The 23,956-nt window shown below is 46.0% G+C and overlaps 1 protein-coding gene across 1 annotated transcript in view; it reads right to left on the bottom strand.

Annotated features, from left to right (window-relative positions):
* The window catches only part of SLC10A7 (solute carrier family 10 member 7), a 196,096-nt gene that overhangs the window by 48,095 nt on the left and 124,045 nt on the right, over positions 1–23,956 (bottom strand). Inside the window, exon 6 of the mRNA XM_008143906.3 lies at positions 1,495–1,530. Coding sequence (XP_008142128.1) covers positions 1,495–1,530 — 36 coding nt within the window. The remainder of the gene's footprint in view (positions 1–1,494; positions 1,531–23,956) is intronic.

Below are 23,956 nucleotides of genomic sequence, written 5' to 3'. Positions count from 1 at the left end.
TCAGCCCTCTAGCTGCGGCTATGACTTCTCCCGGATTTTCTTAAGAGTCACTTGAGTTAGAGATGCCACTCTTTATTTCTTCTGCAGTGGAGAAAGCCTGGGCTACACGGCCATACACTTACCAGATACCTGGCTCTGTACTAGTCCTCTGGCCCACTGCAGCGGGACTGCAGACTGGCCCGAGCTGTGCATGCAGGGGATGCTCCTGGGAAGCTGTGACCCTTGTCTCGGAAACAATACCGAGGGATGATCCCAGGCCCTCACATCTGGTGAGCAGGTAGGTATGTACCAAGTCTTGTGTTTCAAACAAATGCAAATCAATATTCACTTCAGTTTCAAGTGGACTCGCTGCAAATTCTGAACTGGTGAAGTCCAACTGAATGAGGCTTGTTATGCTCAGAGAAGTAATCTGATTATTCGACTCCTCGAACCTGGTCAGAAGGAAGCTAACATTTCAGGAGAGAAGGAAAGGAGAGGGAAGGCTGGGCCTTTGTACTTAAAGGTAATGTCTTTCATGAATGATGCAGAATCCAACTGTTTAGTAGTATCTCTCCCTCTCCACTTCCTGCACAGCTTGTAAGAAATGAAGTCCCTCACTCTATTACTCTAATTGAATTCCAACTTGGGTAATTACCCTATAATTAAATAAATTTTCCCTATAGTTTTAATTCACTGACAAACAGTGCTAGTTAAACAGCTACATTTCACTCCTAGAAACACCCCCCTCCATTGCAGTGATCAGTAGAGTGATTTATATTTGGGAGATGGGTGTATGAAAAATGCACAGTTCATAAAATATTTTAGGTATCACTCATGATTACATATGCTTTTCTCAGCATGAGATAACATTAATTTCTATTATAATTTTTCATCTAATTTCTCATATGCTTAGTACCAAAAGAAATAAGACAGCTAATTAGCATTTCTTATTTTCTGTACAATTTTTGTTTAGTTAACCAGTAGCTTGTATTTTTTTTATTTCTAAAGCACATTTCATTCCTGGGAGGCACACTGGGGTAGGTAATATTGCTTCCCATACTACAGATGAAGAAATTGAGGCAGTATTCCCCAAAGTGGGGAAGCCTGTTACTGTGAGCCTCGGAACCTAAGCTTCCTCTGGTTCTGGGTCCAAGGCTCTTTCTATCAACTAAATGCTGGGTCACTAGCAATCACTTTGATTTTACTAATGAAAAACTAAAGAGCTGTACATTTGTGACCTATGTCACAGGCCACTAATTTCTAATAATTCATGACTTCGCCAGGAGTTGGAGGCTTAATAACTGGGCCCTGACACTGGCCTTGGATCATGGGGCTACAGAGACCCTTTGGGTCCACATGTTATTACTTGGTACAGCTCAAATGGGAGAACAGTTCAAAATGTGATGCAAAGTCATACAAAATGATTCAAATTTCAATTCTATTTTAATGGCCTTTCTTCAAGGATTGTAGATGGCTTTTAATAAAAGATATTAAAGACAACATCAAAATACTCACAAAAAGCAGCAGTAGCAGGGGTGTTATAACAATGCCCTGAAAGAAATAAAAGAGATGATGATCATTTATCAGCATAGAAATCAGCACACTTTCTTTGCCATTTTAAACTCTGATGCATGGAAATGCTTATCCTTTAATAAAACCTAGGAGATAAAGAAGAGGGAGCCCCAATCTTGGCTCTCTCCACCATAATGCCTTAGCATCTCGGTGATAATTATTTGTATCTGGCATCTTTAAGACCACAACCACCAATCTTCCTTAAACTCGTCTTCCTTTGCAAAACTTAAGTTGCCTTCCACGTTGCATGTGTATCACTCGGGTGGAAGCTGGCAAGCTTTCTCACTCCTAGGCTTTCAGCTCTAACTCAGATAAAGTGCCTCTTTGCAAGGGAAGACAGGTGGTTTAGTCCCAGTTGGGGTTCTCTCCTGAGCAAAGATTGAGTCAGTTGTGATGAATGAGACGCCATGATTTTGTAATGTGAACTGATCTCCCCTAGGAAATGAGCTGGGATCTCAGAACTCATTTTGCTTGATTAGACTCCATGTCTCCATGGTGGAAGGCAAGTCTTTCATCTAGTTCGGCCACACAGGACCACCTCCGTCCCTCGGCCTCCCCTAGGCAGGAAGGAGCAAAAGATTTGTTTTCTGAGATGACAAGGAACAGTTTGAGGCTGTTGTCGATGAGGCAGGATACAAACTTTTAGGTTTCTTGTAGATAAATCTTTTAAACCAGGTGTTTGAGTTGGGAGTGAACTGACAGGTTTCAGTAGAAAGCAGGAGATTATTATTCGCCCCTTAGTTCTTCCTTTATCTCTCCATACTTCACTATGATTTATAAAACAAAACACATTTCATATTTTTATTAATGAATTCTACTTGGAACTTTAAAATCCCAAAGAGTCTGTGTGCATGCATGAGAGAGAGAAAGGGAGACAGGCAGACAGACAGACAGACAGACAGAGAGTATACTCTGCCCGGGATCTATGGACGGTACTGCTTCATTGCTTTTGGGAAAGAAACCCTTTAGGAAGACCTTTTGTCATTAGTTACTACAATCTTTTGGACATGGCCCCAGAGGGACTGGCCTATCTTATGTGAACACTGCTATCATGACTTTCTTAGGAGTATACTCATTTGAATATTCACACATATGCCTGTTTTATTGTTAAACTAGAGGCCCGCTGCATGAAAATTCATGCACTGGAGGGGGGTGGTCCCTCAGCCCGGCCTGCCTCCTCTCACAGTCCGGGAGCCCGCAGGGGTAGGAGGCGACCCGGCGATCAGGGGAAGACGACACTCCCATCACACTTCTACTGCTGCCACTGCTGGCAGCGCAAGCCTCGGCCGGCCCTGGTTACCTGAGCCTCAGGCCAGCCCTGGGTGGCTGGGGGCTGAGGGACTGGGGGACTCTGGAGGCAGGCGGGCCCGGCCATGTGGCACGCCTGCTGTCCCGGCAGGGCTGAGGGGACTGGGCGCCGACATCTTGTGGCTGTGGGCGCTCCCATCTTTAAGGGCATGGCAGTCAATTAGCGTATTCCCTCCTTATTGGCTGTGGGTGCTGCCACCTTTGTGAAGATCTCAAATGAGTTCTGAGATCCCAGCTCATTTCCTAGGGGAGATCAGTTCACATTACAAAATCATGGCGTCTCATTGGCACCTGTGCTGCCACCAGCTGTGGGTGCTGCCACCTCCTCTGCCACCTAATTGGCATGATGGCCAATTAGCATATTCCCTATTTATTAGATAGGATAATAGAACACATGCTTTTTTATTTTTTTTATTTTTATTGGCTTCAAAGAGGAAGGGAGAGGGAGAGATAGAAACATCAGTGATGAGAGAGAATCACTGATTGGCTGCCTCCTGCACGCCCCACAATGGGGATCGAGCCCACAACTCAGGCATGTGCCCTTGGCCAGAATCGAACCCGGGACCCTTCAGTTCAAAGGTCGATGCTCTACCCACTGAGCAAAACCAGCTAGGGTGAACACATGCTTCTTGATTGTGCCAACTTTTGCAATGGACATTAGGGAATATAGCATTTTAATTTATGTTATATTTTTAACCTATTTACTAAAACATACTGTATATTGTGGCTTATCAACTCCATTAGTGTCTATGAAACAAGCTCTCATTGGCACATTTAGGAGAGCTACATGTGCAAAATAATTTATAAGAGTTATTGCCTTTTGATGATTTGGAATATATTCAGACATTAGTAGGAATTTCAGACTTTGGAAACAAAAATACTCGCTTGTTTCAGTCTATGTAGGAGCCATCGGATTTCAAGTCAATTTGTTTAAACATTTATTGAATGTCCACTTATAGGCTAGGCATTGTTCCATTAATTATAAGAATTAATGGAAACAGATCCAGCAGACAGGGGTAAGGATATTTCAGGAAGAGGGAAGGGCATCCACAAAACTATGAAAAGTTGAGCAATTGATCACCAAAGGCCTTGCTGGTCAAGAGAGGGAGCTTGGGATCCGATCAACAAATGGCGAATGACTGAAGAACTTAAAGCGAGGGTGTAATGAGTTGGTAAATAATTTAGTATATGGACAATGGATATGACTTAGTTTATAACCTAAGCAGTTTTTCTGTTGTCAATTCACTTAAATTCAGATAAAAAATAGAATAGAAACATATTAATGTGAATTTTGGATTACCAATAACGCTAATAATACTTCTGAGACACAGGTAGTATATCTGTCATAGGATAAGGATTTTCAGCCAGGAAGAAGGTTGAGTCTCCTCACCACTCTGAGGATATTTGTCTTGTGTTTGAGGAGTCATACTGGTGTCATATATAGTACACAGGGACCCATGTTCTTCCTGTTCCCACTTATTTTCCTTTGCAATAGTGGCATGGTATTAGTAATAGTAATAATACCAGTACTATTAATGGCATTTGGCTTCAGCACTTTTATGCACATTTACAATCTGACCCTCTTGAAGGAGTTAGGTTATGAAATAGCCACATTTCACAGATGAGGAAACTGGGGTTGAGAAAAGCCAAGCAACCAGACCAAAGCCACACAGAAAATAAATGGCGAAGCCTGGACTCGAGCCTGCTTTGTCCAACTCCCAATCCAGAACTGACTCCACTACCTCCCAGGTCCCTGGAGAGGAGATCTCAGTGGCCAGTGCAGTTTTCTAGAGCCCCGCTGAGGCATGTGGGCAGCGATTAGTTGCTGTAAGACCTTGGTCTCTAGTTGACAACTGATTCTTAGAGAGGACCTTATTCTGGGAGGCAGAGCACTATGATCTGCAGGTTTTCCTGCCCGGACATTTCAAGTGTATAGTCACCAACACACATTAGGGTCTTTGCAGTTCTCCCAAGGACTTATGATATTTGTTCCTAAAATAGTTAGATATTTGTTCCTAAAAAGTTCCTGGCAAATAGGATGTATTTTCTAATTCTGGATTCAAGATTCCTCATTATTTTCTCAAAAATGGCTGTTCAAGTTCATTCGCTAAGAATGAATTGTTACACAATGCCGAAACCTGCTTTGCAGCTGTATAAGGGAATGATTCCGCCACGATGTCATTAATCCGGACAAGAGCTCCATAATTAAGGTTTGGTGAAGCCATTAGAATTAGTACTAGAATAATAATAGCTAACGTTTATGGGAAAATTAAGATGTGCTGAGGGCTTAGTGTCTGTTACCTTATATAATCTTCACAACAACCCTATGAGCTAGGTACTATTATTTCTCCATCTGCTAGGGAAGGAAACTGAGACTCAGAGACACTGAGTGAAATAAAAAGAGGCAATGCTGGAAATTCAATCTTTAGCTTCCTGACTCCAGAGCCTGGGATCCTGAGTGGTGTAAACAAAATCTTTGCAATCTTACCCTGTTTCCTCAGGGTTATATTTTAAGACTAAACCTGAGAGGAGCTTTAAACTCATTATGTCTTTTTGATGACATGAAACAAATTGAGAAATAAGCCTCTGTGTGTCATGGCTGATGCACTTTTTAAGTCAGGTTTTTGCAAATATCAATGATAAAAAAGGTGACCTAAAAATCTTACTTTATAATAGAGTAACATGCAAATTGACCGCACCTCCGCTATGCCCATGATTGGACCTGCGAGAGGCAGGGGGCGGGACTCCAGGTGCCTATATGGCCGTTGAGAAAACCAAGATGGCGGCCGCCAAATCCTCTTAGTTCCCCGGGTCCTGGGGAGCAATGGCAACCCTAGAGGGGCGTGGTAAGGAAAAGCCAGAAGCCTCCCTGGGTCCCCGGCTGGATTGAGATGGGGGGGCGTGGCCGGGCACGGCCAGCAGCCTCCCGGGGGTCCCGGAACCCATCGCGACCCCGGGGGGCGTGGCCGGGCACGGCCAGCAGCCTCCCGGGGGTCCCGGGACCCATCGCGACCCGGGGGGGCGTGGCCGGGCACGGCCAGCAGCCGCCCCGGGGTCCAGGGCTGCATCGAGACCTGGGGGGGCGTGGCCAGGCACGGCCAGCAGCCTCCCGCGGGTCCCGGGACCCATCGCGACCCGGGGGGGCGTGGCCGGGCACGGCCAGCAGCCTCCCCGGGGTCCCGGGACCCATCGCGACCCGGGGGGGCATGGCCGGGCTCGGCCAACAGCCTCCCCGTGGTCCCGGGACCCATCGCGACCCGGGGGGGCGTGGCCGGGCACGGCCAGCAGCCTCCCGGGGGTCCCGGGACCCATCGCGACCCGGGGGGGCGTGGCCGGGCTCGGCCAGCAGCCTCCCCGTGGTCCCGGACCCATCGCGACCCGGGGGGGCGTGGCCGGGCACGGCCAGCAGCCTCCCCGGGGTCCAGGGCTGCATCGAGACCCGGGGGGGCATGGCCGGGCACGGCCAGCAGCCTCCCGCGGGTCCCGGGACCCATTGCGACGGGGGGGGGGCGTGGCCGGGCACGGCCAGCAGCCTCCCCGGGGTCCATGGCTGCATCGCGACCCGGGGGGGCGTGGCCGGGCACGGCCAGCAGCCTCCCCGGGGTCCATGGCTGCATCGCGACCCGGGGGGGCGTGGCCGGGCAAGGCCAGCAGCCTCCCCGGGGTCCCGGGACCCATCGCGACCCGGGGGGGCGTGGCCGGGCACGGCCAACAGCCTCCCCAGGGTCCAGGGCTGCATCGCGAGCCGGGGGGGCGTGGCCGGGCACGGCCAGCAGCCTCCCGGGGGTCCCGGGACCCATCGCGACCCGGGGGGGCGTGGCCGGGCACGGCCAGCAGCCTCCCCGGGGTCCAGGGCTGCATCGCGACCCAGGGGGGCGTGGCCGGGCACGGCCAGCAGCCTCCCGGGGGTCCCGGAACCCATCGCGACCCGGGGGGGCGTGGCCGGGCACGGCCAGCAGCCTCCCGGGGGTCCCGGGACCCATCGCGACCCGGGGGGGCGTGGCCGGGCACGGCCAGCAGCCTCCCCGGGGTCCAGGGCTGCATCGAGACCTGGGGGGCGTGGCCGGGCACGGCCAGCAGCCTCCCGCGGGTCCCGGGACCCATCGCGACCCGGGGGGGGCGTGGCCGGGCACGGCCAGCAGCCTCCCCGGGGTCCAGGGCTGCATCGCGACCCAGGGGGGCGTGGCCGGGCACGGCCAGCAGCCTCCCGGGGGTCCCGGAACCCATCGCGACCCGGGGGGGCGTGGCCGGGCACGGCCAGCAGCCTCCCCGGGGTCCCGGGACCCATCGCGACCCGGGTGGGCGTGGCCGGGCACGGCCAACAGCCTCCCCGGGGTCCAGGGCTGCATCGAGACCCGGGGGGGCGTGGCCGGGCACGGCCAGCAGCCTCCCCGGGGTCCAGGGCTGCATCGAGACCCGGGGGGGCGTGGCCGGGCACGGCCAGCAGCCTCCCGCGGGTCCCGGGACCCATCGCGACCCGGGGGGGGCGTGGCCGGGCACGGCCAGCAGCCTCCCGCGGGTCCGGGGACCCATCGCGACCCGGGGGGGGCTTGGCCGGGCACGGCCAGCAGCCTCCCGGGGGTCCCGGGACCCATCGCGATCCGTGGGGGCGTGGCCGGGCACGGCCAGCAGCCTCCCCGGGGTCCATGGCTGCATCGCGACCCGGGGGGGCGTGGCCGGGCACGGCCAGCAGCCTCCCCGGGGTCCATGGCTGCATCGCGACCCGGGGGGGCGTGGCCGGGCACAGCCAACAGCCTCCCCGGGGTCCAGGGCTGCATCGCGACCCGGGGTGGCGTGGCCGGGCACAGCCAACAGCCTCCCCGGGGTCCAGGGCTGCATCGAGACCCGGGGGGGGCGTGGCCGGGCACGGCCAGCAGCCTCCCTGGGGTCCCGGGACCCATCGCGACCCATCGCGACCCGGGGGGGCGTGGCCGGGCTCGGCCAGCAGCCTCCCCGGGGTCCAGGGCTGCATCGCGACCCGGGGGGGCTTGGCTGGGCACGGCCAGCAGCCTCCCGGGGCGGGGTCCCCGGCGATCGCCACCCTGGCCTAAATGGCTGGTGCTGAGAGGGATCAATGGGGCCAATGGAAGGAGCAGGTGGTAGTTGACCACGGAGGCCATCTGCAGCAGCTGGATGCAGAGTTCGGGTCCACGTTCTCCAGGTTGGCCTCCATGGGGCCCGTGTCGCACCCATTGTAGCCGAGTGGGCATGCTGGCATAGTAGCCCCAGCATGAGGCCAGCTTCCCAAGCCAGGCTGCGGAGGGAGGGAGGGCCTCTGGGCTGGGAGCACTCCCCGACCCCAGTGGACAGGGCACAGAGCAAGCAGCAGAGAGCTACTAGGGGTGGTGGGTGTGGTGGCCTGGCTTCCAAGAGGCTGGCTTCAACTGCTGTGGCCTGCGCTGAGGTGGCTGGTGGTGGGGGCAACTGCGTGGGCGCATCCGTGGCTGGGGCACTGGGAGACGTGGGACTGCAGCCCAGAAAGCGAGGCTCAGGAGGACCTGGTCACCGACCCCGGGCATTGAAGCCGCCTCCTACAAGATGGATCCTAGCCTAGGTGTGTGGGAAGCAGGTTCAGGAACCTCTCCCTTTGTGGCGCCAGAGCCCAGGCCTGCCAGCGCCCCAGAGGAGACCCCCACCAGGATCGGGGGCTTGACCGGTCTCTAAACCAGGGTGGCCATTAGCCCAGGCCTGCCAGCACCCCAGAGGAGACCCCCAACAGGATCGGGGGCGTGACCGGCCTCCAAACCGCCAGTGACCCTAACCCAGGCCTGCCAGCGCCCCAGAGGAGATCCCCACCAGGATCGGGGGCATGACCAGCCTCTAAACCGCCCTCAGCCCTAGACCAGGCCTGCCAGCACCCCAGAGGAGACCCCTGCCAGGATTGGGGTCATGGCCAGCCTTCAAACTGTGGCGGCCCCTAGCCCAAGGAGGCCTCCTGGCCGAGGACGCCTGAGTCTGTTCTTGACCTAGGGCCGGGCTCTCCCCGCAAGGGACTCAGAAGCCACCAGAGTCTAACTGCCAGTCTCTGGGAGTGCATCCACTGTCCACCAAAAAGTAGGGCCATCAAACCATTCAGTCGCAGTGCAGGCACAGGTCCGTGGCTGACGGGGTGGAGGCCAGACCAAAACAAAACAGCAGAAACACCCTGCCCACCTGGGCAGGTACTGCTGTAGTCCACATGGCCTGGGCAGTGTAGAAAGCGCTACCTTCTCCCAGGTCCTGTGCTGGCACTGCCGCCTCGCTCACCCTCAAGCCCCCCTGAGTCCTGACAGCAAAGTGTGTGGGGCATTCTGCAGGAGTTGTACCCTTCTGAGTGCTTTTGCCCAAAGACACACTTTGGGATGAATTCAGAGCCACATCTCATTTCCCATGAGATTGGAAGAACCATGTGAAAGGATTTTGACAAAAGCTTTCCACATCTCTGTTTATTCTTTTGAATCCATAAAATGACCTTAAAAAAAGCATCCGGGCCACCTAAGAAAGAATGCACTTTCTGGCCAGAGCACGCAGGATTCTTTTGCCCAACAGGTTAAAGGGAGCAGAGCTGGCCCAGTGGGAATGGCCCTGGTGCCCTATGAGGAGACCGGGGGAATGGGGTTGCCGAAATTCCATAAGCCTCTTGCCACCTTCTCCTTTGCAAACCACACCATCCAGATCCACCAGGAGTGGAGGCAACTGGGAATCACAGCCGTGATTTGGGACATGGTGAGCAAATCTTGAGGGGCCTCTGAAAACATCTGCAACTGATTATAAGACTGGTCTTTATTTAAAAAGAAATAAAAGAACAGCTTTGTTGAGATATAACCCATATACTGTACATGTCACCTAAAGTGTACAATGAACTGGTTTTTTAAAGTAAATTCAGAGTGGTACAACCATCACCATGCTCAATTTTTAAATATCTTCATGACCCATCCCCTCCAAAAAAAACTTCTACCCATTGGAATCACTTTCCTGATCATCTTCCCCAAAATAGATTGCACTTTAAAGGTGGGTAAAGGAAAGTTGAGGGAAGTTAAAACACTGCACAAAGGATATTGTAAGATGACAAAGCCCAAAGTGAAGATGATGTGTTTTCTTTAAAAAAATATATATTTTTAAAATTTCAGAAAGGGAGAGGGAGAGAGAGATAGAAACATCAATGATAAGAATCACTGATCAACCGAAACCGGTTTGGCTCAGTGGATAGAGCGTCGGTCTGCAGACTGGAAGGTCCCAGGTTCGATTCCGGTTAAGGGCATGTACATTGGTTGCTGGCACATATCCCGGTGGGGGGTGTGCAGGAAGCAGCTGGTCGATGTTTCTCTCTCATCGATGTTTCTAGCTCTCTATCCCTCTCCCTTCCTCTCTGTGAAAAATCAATAAAATATATTTAAAAAAAAAAAAGAATCACTGATCAGCTGCCGCCCCAGGCCCCCTACTGGGGATTGAGCCCGAAACCCAGGCATGTGTGCCCCTGATCAGAATCAAACCTGGACTCTTCAGTCCACAGGCCGATGCTCTCTCCATTAAGCCAAACTGACCAGGGCCATGTGTTTTCTTCAAGTTCTGCGTGGTTGTAATGGTCCCCAAATCTATACTAATAAAAGGGTAATATGCTAATTAGAGTGGTTGTCTTCCGGACATCTTTCCAGACAAAGCCGCAGTGGCTACAAAGGCCAAGGCTCAGGCAGCCATAACCAGCTGCAGTGGCAGCAGCATTGGGGTTATGGGGGTGGTGCCTCCAGAGGGAGGCCAGACGGGGGGCCAAGGCACAGGCAGTTTGGGGTGATCAGGCTGATAGGGGAGTGCAAGGTAGGGGCAATCAGGCTGGCAGGAGATCAAGGTAGGGGCGAGCAGGCAGGCAGGCAGTGGGGTTAGGGACAATCAGGCAGGCAGGCAGGTGAGTGGTTAGGAGCCAGTGGTTCCGGATTGTGAGAGGGATGTCCAACTGCTGGAAGTTGGACATCCCCTGAGGGGTCCCAGATTGAAGAGGGTGCAGATTGGGCTGAGGGGCACATCCCCTCACCCCCCCAGTGCACGAATTTCGTGCACCGGGCCTCTAGTTTAAACTATAATAGCAACCATCATTGGGAGCTGCAAAGTCATATCAACTTGTTATTTTCCCTCACACTCTGAAGCTTCAATTTGATTGCTTCTCCTTTCTCTTTCCCAAGTAAATTCTACGCCAATGGCTAAAACCAAGAGGTGGTGGATGAGCACTTCTAGCAAAAGATGTCACCACGCCCCCTCCCCCCGCCCCCACTGCAGATTCAAGGTCAAAACATAGTTTTAGCATCCTTGCAAGTTGGGAGGGTTTGTTAAGCTTTCTGATTGCAATACCTGAAGAATTCAAGTCACAAAGTGATGGGCTTTGATTGACTCTTAAAAAACCTTCAGAAAATCCATTTACACCTCTGGGAGGGAATGACTGGGTGAGTATATTTCCATGACTTTAGTGGAGAGGGGAAAACATCGAGATTTAGTCCATTAAATACAAACCTAAGCCCCCCCCCGCCTCCCCCCCCCCCAAACTCCCAAGTAACAACTAAAACAACAAAACTGTGGATACACTTCTCTCAACAGCAGCACTTGTCAAAAAGGCAAAACTGAAGTGAATTATAATATTTTTGTTGTTGTAATCCTCACCCGAGGATATTTTTTCCCATTGATTTTTAGAGAGTGGAAGGAAGGGAGGAGGAGGAGAAAGAGGGAGAAACATCAGTGTGAGAGAGACACATCGATTGGTTGCCTCTGCACTCACCCAGACCTGGGCAGGGGGTTGAACCAGGAATAGAACCCCAGACCCTCCCGAGAGAGAGGAAGAAACATCAGTGTGAGAGAGACACATCGATTGGTTGCCTCTGCACTCACCCAGACCTGGGCAGGGGGTTGAACCAGGAATAGAACCCCAGACCCTCCCGTGAGCTGGCCGATACCCCAGCCACTGAGTATTAACAAAAGGTTTTGCTACAACAACTCCTGTGATCACACGGATACTAAAACTGACTCCTTAGGCTTTTGTCTCCAGGATACTGAATGTCAAGCCTTAGGAAAGGTGCTTTCAGTTTTTAATTAAAAGGCAATAACTCAAGGTCTACAGAATGACAGAGTCTCAGTTTTGCAAGGTCCAGTCCTCATCTGATGTCTGACACCCTTTGACTGTCTCCCTTGCTTGCTCTGTGGGTGTGACGGCTGAACCTTTGCCAGAGATCCCCTAGGGAGACAATGTCCTTGCTCTCCAGGCACACACCGCCCTGGCTGGAGCTCTTTGACAAGGAGGAAGCTCTTTCTCACACTGACACCAAACCACTCCCATTGCTGCCCGTCTTCCCCTCGGAGAAACTTAGGGCGTGTCTTGCCCCTCTCCTTCCTTGTGATGGCTTTTCTTTTAAAATTTTAGTTTTCGATTGCAGCTGACTTTCAATATCATTTGATATTAGTTTCAAGTGTACAGCATAGTGGTTAGACAATTACATAACTTACAAAGTGTTCCCCCTGATAATTCAAGTACCCACTTAGCACCATACATAGTTATTACACAGTATAACTATCAGTTTGTATTTCTTACTCCCTTCACCTTTTTCACCAGCCCCTATCCGCCTCCATGGCAATTATCGGGCTGATCGCCGTATCTAAGAGTCTGTTTCTGTTTTCTTTCTTTGTTTATTTTGTTCTTTAAGTGGCCTTTTAACTGCTGCTTTTGAATGGTGTAAATAAAATCCCTGCACTCTAAAATTATCATTTTTTAGGGCTACATTTACAAATTTAAGAATAATGGTGAAGTGAGCTTTTGGGTCCCCACACTAAGTTTTCTCCAGGCTAAAAGTCCCAGGCCTCCTACTGTCCCTCCTGGGGGAGGGTTCTGAGCCCTCTCTTAAGACATTATCTCATCCAGATGAATCTCAGAGTACACAACACTCGCTTAACAAAAATTGACCAAAACTTGGAAATAAGTCCCTAAGAGGACTGCATGTCTTTTCTATGCCATCCTGGAGCATGGTCCAATAGGCCAGCCCAAGGGTTATTTTATTACCTAGAGCATATACCTTTCTATTTACTATTGATTAGAGTCTAGACTATGACAGTTCATGTTAACATATCAAGTTTTGTCCTGTTGGGACAGAAATAACTTATGTTTAGTAGAAAAAACAGCCACAAAGGTTATGTTTTTATTGCCCCGTAGGTATGAGCAAAGTTATTTTGCTATGCTTTTCTGATGGACCCTCATTTCTATAATCTCCTTGAAACCAACTTTACCATCCTGCTGGTTCCTCATTGTTCAGTTACTAGTAAATAAATGCTCGGTGTGTTTTCATTCTATGTTTGTAAGAAAGTCGTGTTTTCAACATTTGAAAATTATACTGTGCCAATTCCTTTACTCTGAACCTTGTATTTATATTCGACGCAAACCTCTCTTAAAAAAAATAAGAAAAAAAAAAGATTAATGCTAATGAGATTCCTAGGTTGTCTTCACATTTTGTCCTGTGGTCAGTATATAGCGCTATCTTAAAAAGTTAGAGCAAAGTTTATTCCTCAAGCACAAAATTATGTCAAACCAATATGTAATGAGTGAGACTGGCCAGTGTAACCTAAACAATAAATCATAAAGGGGTGGCAGGGAATATTTTGGAGATACCTACATTTGAACAAAACGACCAGGATATATGGTCTTCAGAGACCATGACCTGATAAACATGGGTGGCAAGATATATACTAGTGGTTGAGTGAACTTTATAGGAGAAAACAGGAGGCATTAGGAGCCTACAGAAGGGCTGTTGGAAAGAAGGTGCTGGGTGGTTGGTGGCTGAGGGCTCTTTCCCCTCCTCCTTCTATACTTGCCTCTGTAAAACCGGCCCTTCACAGGGTAAGACCCTTTCTCAGTGTGTTCATGGCTCCGTCAGGGAAGGAGGAGCGGGCATGAGCACTCTGGTTTATTTACCAGGCGCAGTGCACTGCAGTAAAGACAGCTGCATCAGACTATTGCAGCTAGACAACACCCGCCATTGAGGACACTAGGTAATCCTCTCTCGTCTGTGTCCATGCTTGCCAGGAAAATGTTGAATAACACGTTTGTTTCCCAAGTAGGGTTTCTGATAGGAAGAGAACGCACTCACTAGCTGACATGTTTGTTTCCCAGCACACAACCACCTTGGGGGACGCTAATGACAGCTAGTCTCTAAGTCTGCACAGCTAAGAATCCCTCTTCCTGGATGTGGTGACCCCATTGCAGGAATGGTAGCTGGCTTGTCTCAGGGACATACATTTAGTTAAACAAGCATTTACTGAGTGCCCACTATGTGTCGGACATCATGGTGCTGAGGGGAAAAGGATTCCAGAGTCCCCTAAGCACATAAAACTTCAGTCGTTTTGGGATGGAATTTTAAACAAAACTCCAGAAAAGTTTCTGTGAAGTCCTGGAGTTGTCTTTCATGGCTGAATTGTTGTTTGTTTGCTTTGCTTTAAAAGGAGAAACTTGAGGATTTTAAAAATTCATAAAAAGGAGCCAAGAGGGGGCAGGGGAATAGAGATTTTGTAAAGAGAAGGGACTGTGCCTATTACCCGAGGAGGCAGCAGGGAAGGAGTTCCAGTGCACAGCTGGACAAGAAGAGAAAAGGATAGATGGGTAGAGAAGACAGACTTGTATGCTTGATGTCAGAGAGTGGGAGGGACATTCATTGAAGAGCTTCTATTTTCTATGTTAAGCACAAAGTGAAGGGTTTTACTAAAATGAGGGGAAGACAGGCAAGGCTGGCGGGGCTGGCGGAGCTCAGTGGCTGAGCGTCGACCTATGAACCAAGATTCACTTCCTGGTCAGGGCACATACCCAGGTTGCAAGCTCGATCCTCAGTGTGGGGCATGCAGGAGGCAGCCGATCAATGATTCTCATCATTGATGTGTCTCTTTTCCCCTCTCCCTTCCTCTCTGAAATCAATAAAAATATATTAAAAAAATAAATAAAATAACATCAGGGGAAGACAGTTTCAGGGAAAGGGGAAAGTTAGTGATTGGAAACCTGTGCTGTGGCTGTTGGGAGAGAGTCTCTAAAACTGTGAAGGTGCTGAGGTTTTACCAAACTCTGAAGACAACAAGTTGGCCTACCGCTGTTTCATGGATGCTGGAAGAAGACAGGAGACTCCTGGGTCAGGGCCAAAGGAATTACTTCTCACAGCAGAGCAAGCAGCCTAAGCATGATGTTGGCCTCAGTTCCCCTTGCCTCCAAGTTAAGCGGGGTGGTGCAGCTGGGCACAGACGGATGCCTGCACACACAGTGGGTTGCATTACAGCAGTGGTTCTCAACCTTTCTAATGCCGCGGCCCTTTAATACAGTTCCTCATGTTGTGGTGACCCCCAAACATAAAATTATTTTTGTTGCTACTTCATAACTGTAATTTTGCTACTGTTAATGAATCGTAATGTAAATATCTTAGGCGACCCTGCTAGTGGTTCTCAACCTGTGGGTCGCGACCCACAGGTTGAGAACTGCTAGCAGGGTCACCTAAGACCATCAGAAAACACAGATATTTACATTACGATTCATTAACAGTAGCAAAATTACAGTTATGAAGTAGCAACGAAAATAATTTTATGGTTGGGGGTCACCACAACATGAGGAACTGTATTAAAGGGCCGCGGCATTAGAAAGGTTGAGAACCACTGCATTACAGGAAGGGGATGTGGAGTTTAGGGAACCTGAATCTTTTGTAATGGGCAGAGAGTATGCATGCCCTTTGCTCCAGAGGGAGATGCTATCTCTCTCTCTCAGGGCTGTTCACTATACAAACATCCTTGAAAAAATAGCTGGGAACCATGGGCAGTCAGTGCCTGCTCATGAGATATATGGAAATGTGAGAGACATGTGGAGAATTGTCTTCCAACAGAGGAAATGTCCAGCAGACCAACCCTGTTTTTATTGATTATCTAAACACTAGAGGCCTCATGCATGAAATTCGTGCAAGAGTAGGCCTTCCTTTCCCTGGCTGCCGGCACCGGCTTCCCTCTGGCACCTGGGACCCGGGCTTCCCTCGCAGCCCCGGCTTCCTCCGGAAGCACATCCAGTCTAATTAGCATATTATGCTTTTATTATTATAGATTATTATAGATTTGAGTTATCAAGCTCATTATTATTCCCTTCAAATATCATCACTGAGCTAATGTCCTTATATAAGGAAATGATCATTAGATGATCATTTTTAAATGACCCAGAAATCGTCTCTCTAAGATGACACTGATCCTTAGCACTCCTTGGACACTATGATTCAAATGAGTAAGAGTCTAACCAATGAAAGTGATTTCCAACTCAGAATTCTCTCTCTCTCTTTAAATGGGGGAATTGATATACATGTCTGTTTGGAATCTAGGTCCTTGCTAGACTGAACTGTGGTTGTGGACCAGCAGCATGGGCCTCACCGGCCAGCCTGTCAGGAACTGCTGACTCTCAGACCCCACCCAGCCCGACTGTATCATCATTTATATTTTTTGACAAGATTTCCAGGTAATTTATAGACTCATTAAAATTCAAGATGAACTGATTCAGACTCTGGAGCAGGGGTAGGCAAACCTATTCGGGATAGGCCCAGATAATTATTCTAGGCTTCACCGGCCATACAGACCAGTGCAATTACTCAACTCTGCTGGTAGAGCTGGAAAGCAGCCAGACAGTAGGTACACAAATGTCATGGTCAAACATGGCTCACGGGCTATAGTTTTGACCTGGCTCTGAAGTATTGTTTTGGAGTAGCAGTTATATTTAAAAAAGAAATGATAGTATAACAAACTTTTATTTTTAATGGTGTGATTTCTCGTGAACATATGCCAGCTTCTAAGCATTACAGTCTGTTCCTTTGTAACAGCTTATAACACAACTTCTTAATGATTCATTCTTCAATTTTTCTCTAGGCTGGAAACAAATGACCAGTTAATAGTGTGTAAAATCTACTGTCTTCCTCTTTTTGATATTTGCAGTGACATTTGCACATGGCCAGCTGCTGATTCTACTTCCTTTCTTTATGATTTTTCAAAACCAGCCATTCGGCAGTCTCAAATATCCACTTTCTCAGCACCCTGTGAGGTAATGGGTCTGGGCCAGCACATAGAGTCCGCTTATCCTGAGCCTACCTTCCTTTGGCCAATATTTGCTGTTTCTAATCTGAAGATGATTCTCTTTGCTGAAGGTGATGGAAGCAAAGGGAAGCGCCAGTGGGAGGGGAAGTTAAGGATGCTGAATAGCAGGCAGAATGTGGGGGAGTTGAGGCCCCTAACATCCTGCGCTATACAAGAGAAAACGGATAAGTGCAAGAACATGAATGAGAAATACCATATATGTTACTAATCAGAACTAATACTGTGACATGTTAAAGTTGAAAACAGGGCTGAAACTTACAATTTTTCTTATTACATTTTAACTGAAAAAGTGAATCTCAGACTCTGTAAACTCACAGACCTTTATCAGAACTATTAACAATTAACTTGGCTTTTTTCTATCCAGCTTAAGAGTGATAACAATTTGAAATTCGATGTCTTCTAAGTTCTTAGATTTAATATGTAATAAATAACTTTCTGAAGAAGCTTCTTAAAAATGCTTATCTATAGAGTATACATGGGACCAAAAGGCAGCAAAAGGAATTAGGTCAAAGTTTCTTTTTTGTTACATTAGCTTTTATGGCTGAGGAAATATTTCAGCCAGCGCTCTCCACTGGCACTCAGCTACATCCGATGTGCTGCAGTTTCCTTCTCCCTGGGAATACATGGGGCAGGCTATTGAGGATTATTAGCAGCACAACAAGCATTGTACACAAGAAGCACAGCTCTCTTAGAATGTCAGTAATGGTTCCATAGAATCCAAAGGGCAACCAAGGTTCCCAGGGCCGGAACCTTCTACATAGAAGCTTATGGTACTCCTGCTTCGGAATCCCTGCTTCAGTGATACCAAATACCACCATCCTAACAACTGCCAATATTTCTTTAGGTCTTTTATGTACTAGAAACGATGCTAAATGCTTTGCACACATTATCTAATTTAAAATTCCAATAATTGAATTGATTTTCCCAATATTATAGTTGAGGAACAAGCGGCTTATAGAGACCTTAGCTAAGCTGTAGGAAGTGCCAGGAGGCAGAACCCCAGCCAAAGGGATAAAAACAAATGTTGAGAGGTCAAGAGATGGTCCAAAGGGAAGAAAAGTTAGAAAAAAAGGAGGATAGTAGGAAACTTAAAAAGATATTCAGGAAGTGGATGGAAGAGAATCAATAGCAAATATGTAATAGAAATTTCAAAAAGGTCAAAGATCACAACACAATCTGCCAGTGGTGAAGGAATATATGAAAAGGATGCACCAAGTACCTCGCTCAGGCCACCAGAGTAGCACCGAATATTTACTACCCACTGGCTAAATGATTTAATGTGTCTCTGCCATTTTTCCCATTGGTGCCTATAACTGCATGGTACCTGGTACATATTAGGCACTCCATAAACATTCTGCTGCACAAACGAATGCCTGAAAGTGTGCCCACAAGTATTTCCCTCAGGGAGCAGCATATGTATTTGATGAGAAATACACATCTTCTGAACTGCTTGAAAATGCTTATGCTTGAAATAATGATGAGATGTTGACGTTTATTTAATGCCTTCTCTGTGTGTGTCAGGGACTGTTCTATGTTCTTTATCCGCTCAACAGACTTGGGAGAAAGGTGCCATTATGATTCCCATTTTACAGAGGAGAAAACTGAGGTGTGCAGACAGAAGTGCATGAAATCCCTAAGGCAATCACTGCCGGTGGGACGCAGGCCTTCGAGTTTGACATGCTTGCCCTAAGGTATAGGTGGGAGAATGGGGAGCAAGCCCCACGCTCTGGCTCCAGAATCCTCTCTACCATTATGTGTCCACATAGTGGTTAAGAGTTCTTTGAGAATTCAGAGATAGCAGAGAATTCTAGCTGAAAGAAATATTAGGGATAATTTGTTATCTCATTTTACAGACTGCAGAGTTAGGCCCGAGGGTGTGGTGTCTCTCACAGCCTCAGTTAATGGAAACACTAAGACTAGCACAGTGTCTTGAATTCCCTGCCCGGTTCTTCATTTCTGATACCCCACTGCTTCTCATAAACCAGCTGAGTAGAGCAAAACTTACATATGAGGACCTAAAAACTGTTACTCAGCACCGTTATTTAGCGTATGGATAAAGAAAAAATACGATATAGATAATAAAATTAGAACAGATTATAGAAGGGTTTTATGAAGAAAATCAAATCATGAAACAGGTGCTCATAAATTGCTAACAAGGCTATGGAAGAACTGTTTCGCAAAATTTTGCAAAAGCAAAGTAGAGCTGTGGAAGATGGGGGAGAGGGAGAGTAGGAGGGCCACTGAGGATAGAGACGGGGGTGATGAAAAGTGATTTACTTGGGGGAGATTTGGGAAGGTGTGTTTAATGCAGGCCTCTAGATGGCAAAATAATCTTCCAGAAAATAGTAAAATGATTTTCTTGTAAAGAAGACATTCAAAATAATGGTTTAATCAAAACTAGTGTTCAAACTCCTAAGAGACCTTTACACAAACAAGCAGCAAACAAAAGAACCGGCCTGTGTCTATGCATGAGAAATGAACGGGGTTGACACAGCGCATCCACTCCTTGTGGATGTGTCTAAAAGACAGCACACGCCGCCGTTAGACCTGGCTGTGACGATCAATACTGAGTGTAAAGATGGACAAAATGAATGGAGACAGCTGCACTCCACTTGCCTCGTCTCATATATCAACGGTCTGATTTACTCGTCGTTTTAATACTATTCCTTAGCCAGAGGCATTCCTATAGCTTAGGAAACTGGCCCTGAACTTCGTGACTCAGAGAACTTTCAGTTAGGGCAGTGGTTGGCAAACTCATTAGTCAACAGAGCGGCAAACTGAGGCTCGAGAGCCGCATGTGGCTCGCGAGCCGCAGTTTGCCGACCACTGAGCGGAAGGGCATGGATTAACAATGCTCCTAATAAAGGCCTGTTCCTCACAGGAGCGCCGTTGGTCCATATTCCTCTCCCCACCCCACCCCGCTGCCCCCACCACCTCCATCACCAAGGGGGAGGCAGGAGGAATCTCATATTCAGGCTAAATTTCGTGAGTCTTCTTTCCTGACCCCTCCCCACTACCACCAATGGCCAATTTAAACAGGCTTCTCCTTAATAATGTATTTCTTTTTATTAAATATCAGTGGCCCTCTCTAGGGCAGCGCTGCCCACAGCCTGACAATTCCTGGAGGCAGAAGGAAGAGCATGGAGGAGGCGAGGAAGAACAGTGCCTTGTCAGTTTATTAGAACTGGTAAACACTTGGCCATTTTATGATCATGTGACTTTTTGGCGCAAAAAGTTCAAAAATTAATACAAGTAAATCATTTCTACATAATCAAATTTCATCTTATGACCCAGGAAAATGCAAAGGAGGTAGCAAAAACAACTTTTAGTGCTTAGACTTTCATTCCAAAATTCCCATGATGAATTTCTAAAAACAGTCCTGACTCATGTTTGCTTGTATAATTACATACAGGGGATTCTCCTTAATGATTTAGCAGAGACTCATTCGTACGCAATTACTTCAGGAGCTACACCAATGGGCGTTGTCACCAAGGAGTTTTTCAGAAGGAATAGCCAATGTTTCCACTCAGAAATGGCTGTGGGTATGTTATTCACATCAGGTACTTATTTTTAAATGTACTCTGCTGACCACTTCAATATCTTGGGAATTTAAACGTGCCAGAGAGCACAAAGTGATCATCTGAAAAAACACATCAATGAATTTATCTATGAGTCTTTAAGGAAACTGAAATCTATGCCAACATAATTTTTCTAGTTCCCCAGTAGAGGGCAACTTCTACACACTTTGACAATTAAAGAAAAAAAAATCTATGCATACCACATCAGTAAGAACCATCATATGTTTAAAATAAAACAATACAGCTTGTGCCTATAAATGGATTTTCACTAACAGGTAGCTATAAAATGTCATGAAGCTTTAAATATGTAATTAGGAATTGAGTATATTTAACAATGAGTAATTAGCATTTTGTGATTAATAGAAGTGATCCCAGGAACTTTAAAGTAGCAACATTTAGGTCCTATGACAGAATTATCGGTAACTGAAATACAGAAGGTAAATGATAAGAGTACTGATCTTTAGTAAACATTTAGATTAAGTTTCATTATGACCAAGTTCCAAATATAGCTAACATAAAAGCATAAAGTCTTATTTAAAAAAGGCCAAAAAAGGGGGAGAGGAATAATAATACAAACATCTCTAAGTATAATTGAATCCGTTTATTATAAACTTTAAAATAACACTTATCAGTGTTCATGTTTTAAATGACATTAGATATAAGAATGCAAATGTATATATATTTATGTATATGCAAATAGAGTAAAATTCTACCATAATACATCTCATTACTATATAGATTTGGACACAATGTGATATGTTCTTATTCATTCACTCATTCAGTATTTATTTACTGAGCACTTATTATGTGCCAGATGCTATTCTACAAGTCAAGAAAGCAGTGTGATAAATCTGACAAAATTCTCTACCTTTTTGGAACTCATATACCCCACAATAAAAAATAATGTGCCGTAAAGCCTTCTGAAAAGATATGCCTATAAAATAGATGCTTACCATGTTTCATAATGCTGGCTTCTTCATCTTTTTTTTTTTTTTAATTAAAAAAGGATTTGTTTTTAATACAGAGAAATATTACAAGAAAAAATAAGATAGTTCATAATATTAATACTCAAAGAACCCTTGTTGATCTTATAGTAATGCATGAAATTGATTAGAAAAACTTTAATTGTATAGAATAAAAAATAAAAAGTGAAATTTTCTAGCATCCCACTGTCTCGAGATATTAACAGTTCCTGGAGACTCCTTCTAGAGATGAAAATAATATGCCAGTATCCACCCATCTAGTCCCTTTAAATTATTCAAATTCATAGGTTTCTTAAGACAATCATAATATATACAGTATTTTGCACATGGCTTTATTTTTTTCTCACTTCACTATGTTTCTTGGAGGTCTTTCCATAGGAAAATATATTAGTGCACCTCATTCTTTTATTTGACTCATTTTATTTTTAATATATAAGTATTTTATAACATCTTATCTTTAAAAACCTTAAAAATTCTAGTTTTAAAAGTGGTAATACAACTTTGAAACTAATAAGAGCTATGGTATGTGGTATTAGTAACTATAATTTAATCTATAAAGAGTGGGAATTCATGGACTTCAAAAAGAAGTCTGGAAAAAATGACATTTAATTTATTATAAAGCAGCAAATAAAAAAGTAAAAGGAATGAGCACCTGTTTTGCATAAAAACTTACCAATAATCCCATTAGATCACATACAATGTAATAACCTTCAAAAGGGTGTCTTAGGTTGTGAATTTAAAATAGTATTTTTTTATCAGTAAATTTTTATAATAGTTTTGTTATATAATATTTTAGGAGTTCCACTTAAAAATTTTAATTACTTTGTCTCATTCTATTTATAATACTGCTTAAACCATATATTTATATCAGTGCCATATTTGATATTAAAATGTGATCAGAATTTTTTAGTTTACAAAAATATTATGCAAAATAAAATACAAGACACTAGGTGGTGCTGTGGGACCTTCCACATAAACCAATGCAGTCAAGTGCTGCACTTGATGAATTAGTTGTGTGGCTAATTCTATGTTTAAACGTTCATTAAAAATTTTTTTTCTAGATAAACCAGTCTTCTAAATAATAAAAGCAACAAAATGCAAAAGAAAACTGTTGATAGATGACCTCTTTCAGGATGACATGGCCCCTTTCATAATCACATACCCTAACTCCTATGGTAAGCTATTAAAAACATCTTTATATAAGCAATGCCATTTTTGAGGCATGCCTCTCAAGAAACTGTTATTTTACACATATCTTTAAAGTTATTTTTCATATGTCTAAGAATAAAAAAAATCAGAAATTATATATTCTTGTCAAATAATTTTTGATTAGGTAATTTCCTATATCAGTCACAGTATATAGTGTAATTGTCTTAGGTTCAATTTGTTTCTATTTTTTCTGGTCTCCCTTGATATGACTACCTATTGTAGAGCTGTTAATTCAAATGCTGACAGCGGGGCCAAAATGACAAGGTAAATGTATGCATTAGGCCATTTGTAAAGATAATAGGGTAACTTAAAAAAAACAATATCTGCATTCAAATGCAGACGAAAAATAACACACACACACACACACACACACACACACACACACACACACCACTTAGGCCAAAGAAAACACATCAGTGGTCTGCATGTGGCCTGTGGGCCACTCATTTGTGACCTCTGACCAAACACAACATGCCCCATACCATTTATTAATAAGTGATGTTTTCTTAGGAGAAACCTAAAAATTTCAGTTCAAATGAAGAAGTGCAAATGACATTTCAGCTGTCCTTTCAAAATGTTTTTTTATCACATATGTATGGTTCTCCTTAAAGATAGAAATTACTAATGACTCAGGAGATGAACGGCAGTGGTCGATAACATTAATTCCGCATGATGAGTTTCTGCTTTGAAGAAAAGCATAGATTTAGCAGCCTTTTACCATCCTCATGGTCTTTCTCTCCCTGCATGTACTTTGAGGATTGTGAGGGAGGTGGAGATGAAGTATTTAATAGTGAATGAATAGAAACATATGATAAACAGAAATAAAAAAGGGGCAGAATTTATTCACACTGATAGTGATGGTGGAACTTACATTATAGGCACAAGGTGTGATTAAAAGGAATGAAAATGAATTTTTGACAAGTGAAACAAAACTCATCTAAAGGAATGTTTTTCCTCATCTGTCACTGAGAGAAGCCCAAATCATTTGTAAATGATGCACCATCCCAAAATGTTTTAGCTGTCTTCAGAAAGAGCTTGTGTGTCACATAAGAAAATAATATAAAATCATATCATTTCTGAACGGGAAGAGACCACAGAGATGAACAAGCCTCTTGTTACTTTAGCTACACCTCACAAATCAGTTCTTCCTGAAAGGTACACATGGTGAGGCTCCAGTCTCCAGGTGAGGCTGTGCCATAGGAGCTGAGTGCCCTGATGCTCACC

This window comes from Eptesicus fuscus, chromosome 6 (assembly GCF_027574615.1).
Source record: "Eptesicus fuscus isolate TK198812 chromosome 6, DD_ASM_mEF_20220401, whole genome shotgun sequence".
Lineage (NCBI taxonomy): Eukaryota > Metazoa > Chordata > Mammalia > Chiroptera > Vespertilionidae > Eptesicus > Eptesicus fuscus.
The sequence above is the reverse complement of the archived record's forward strand: the minus strand, read 5'-3'. Positions and strand labels throughout refer to the sequence as shown.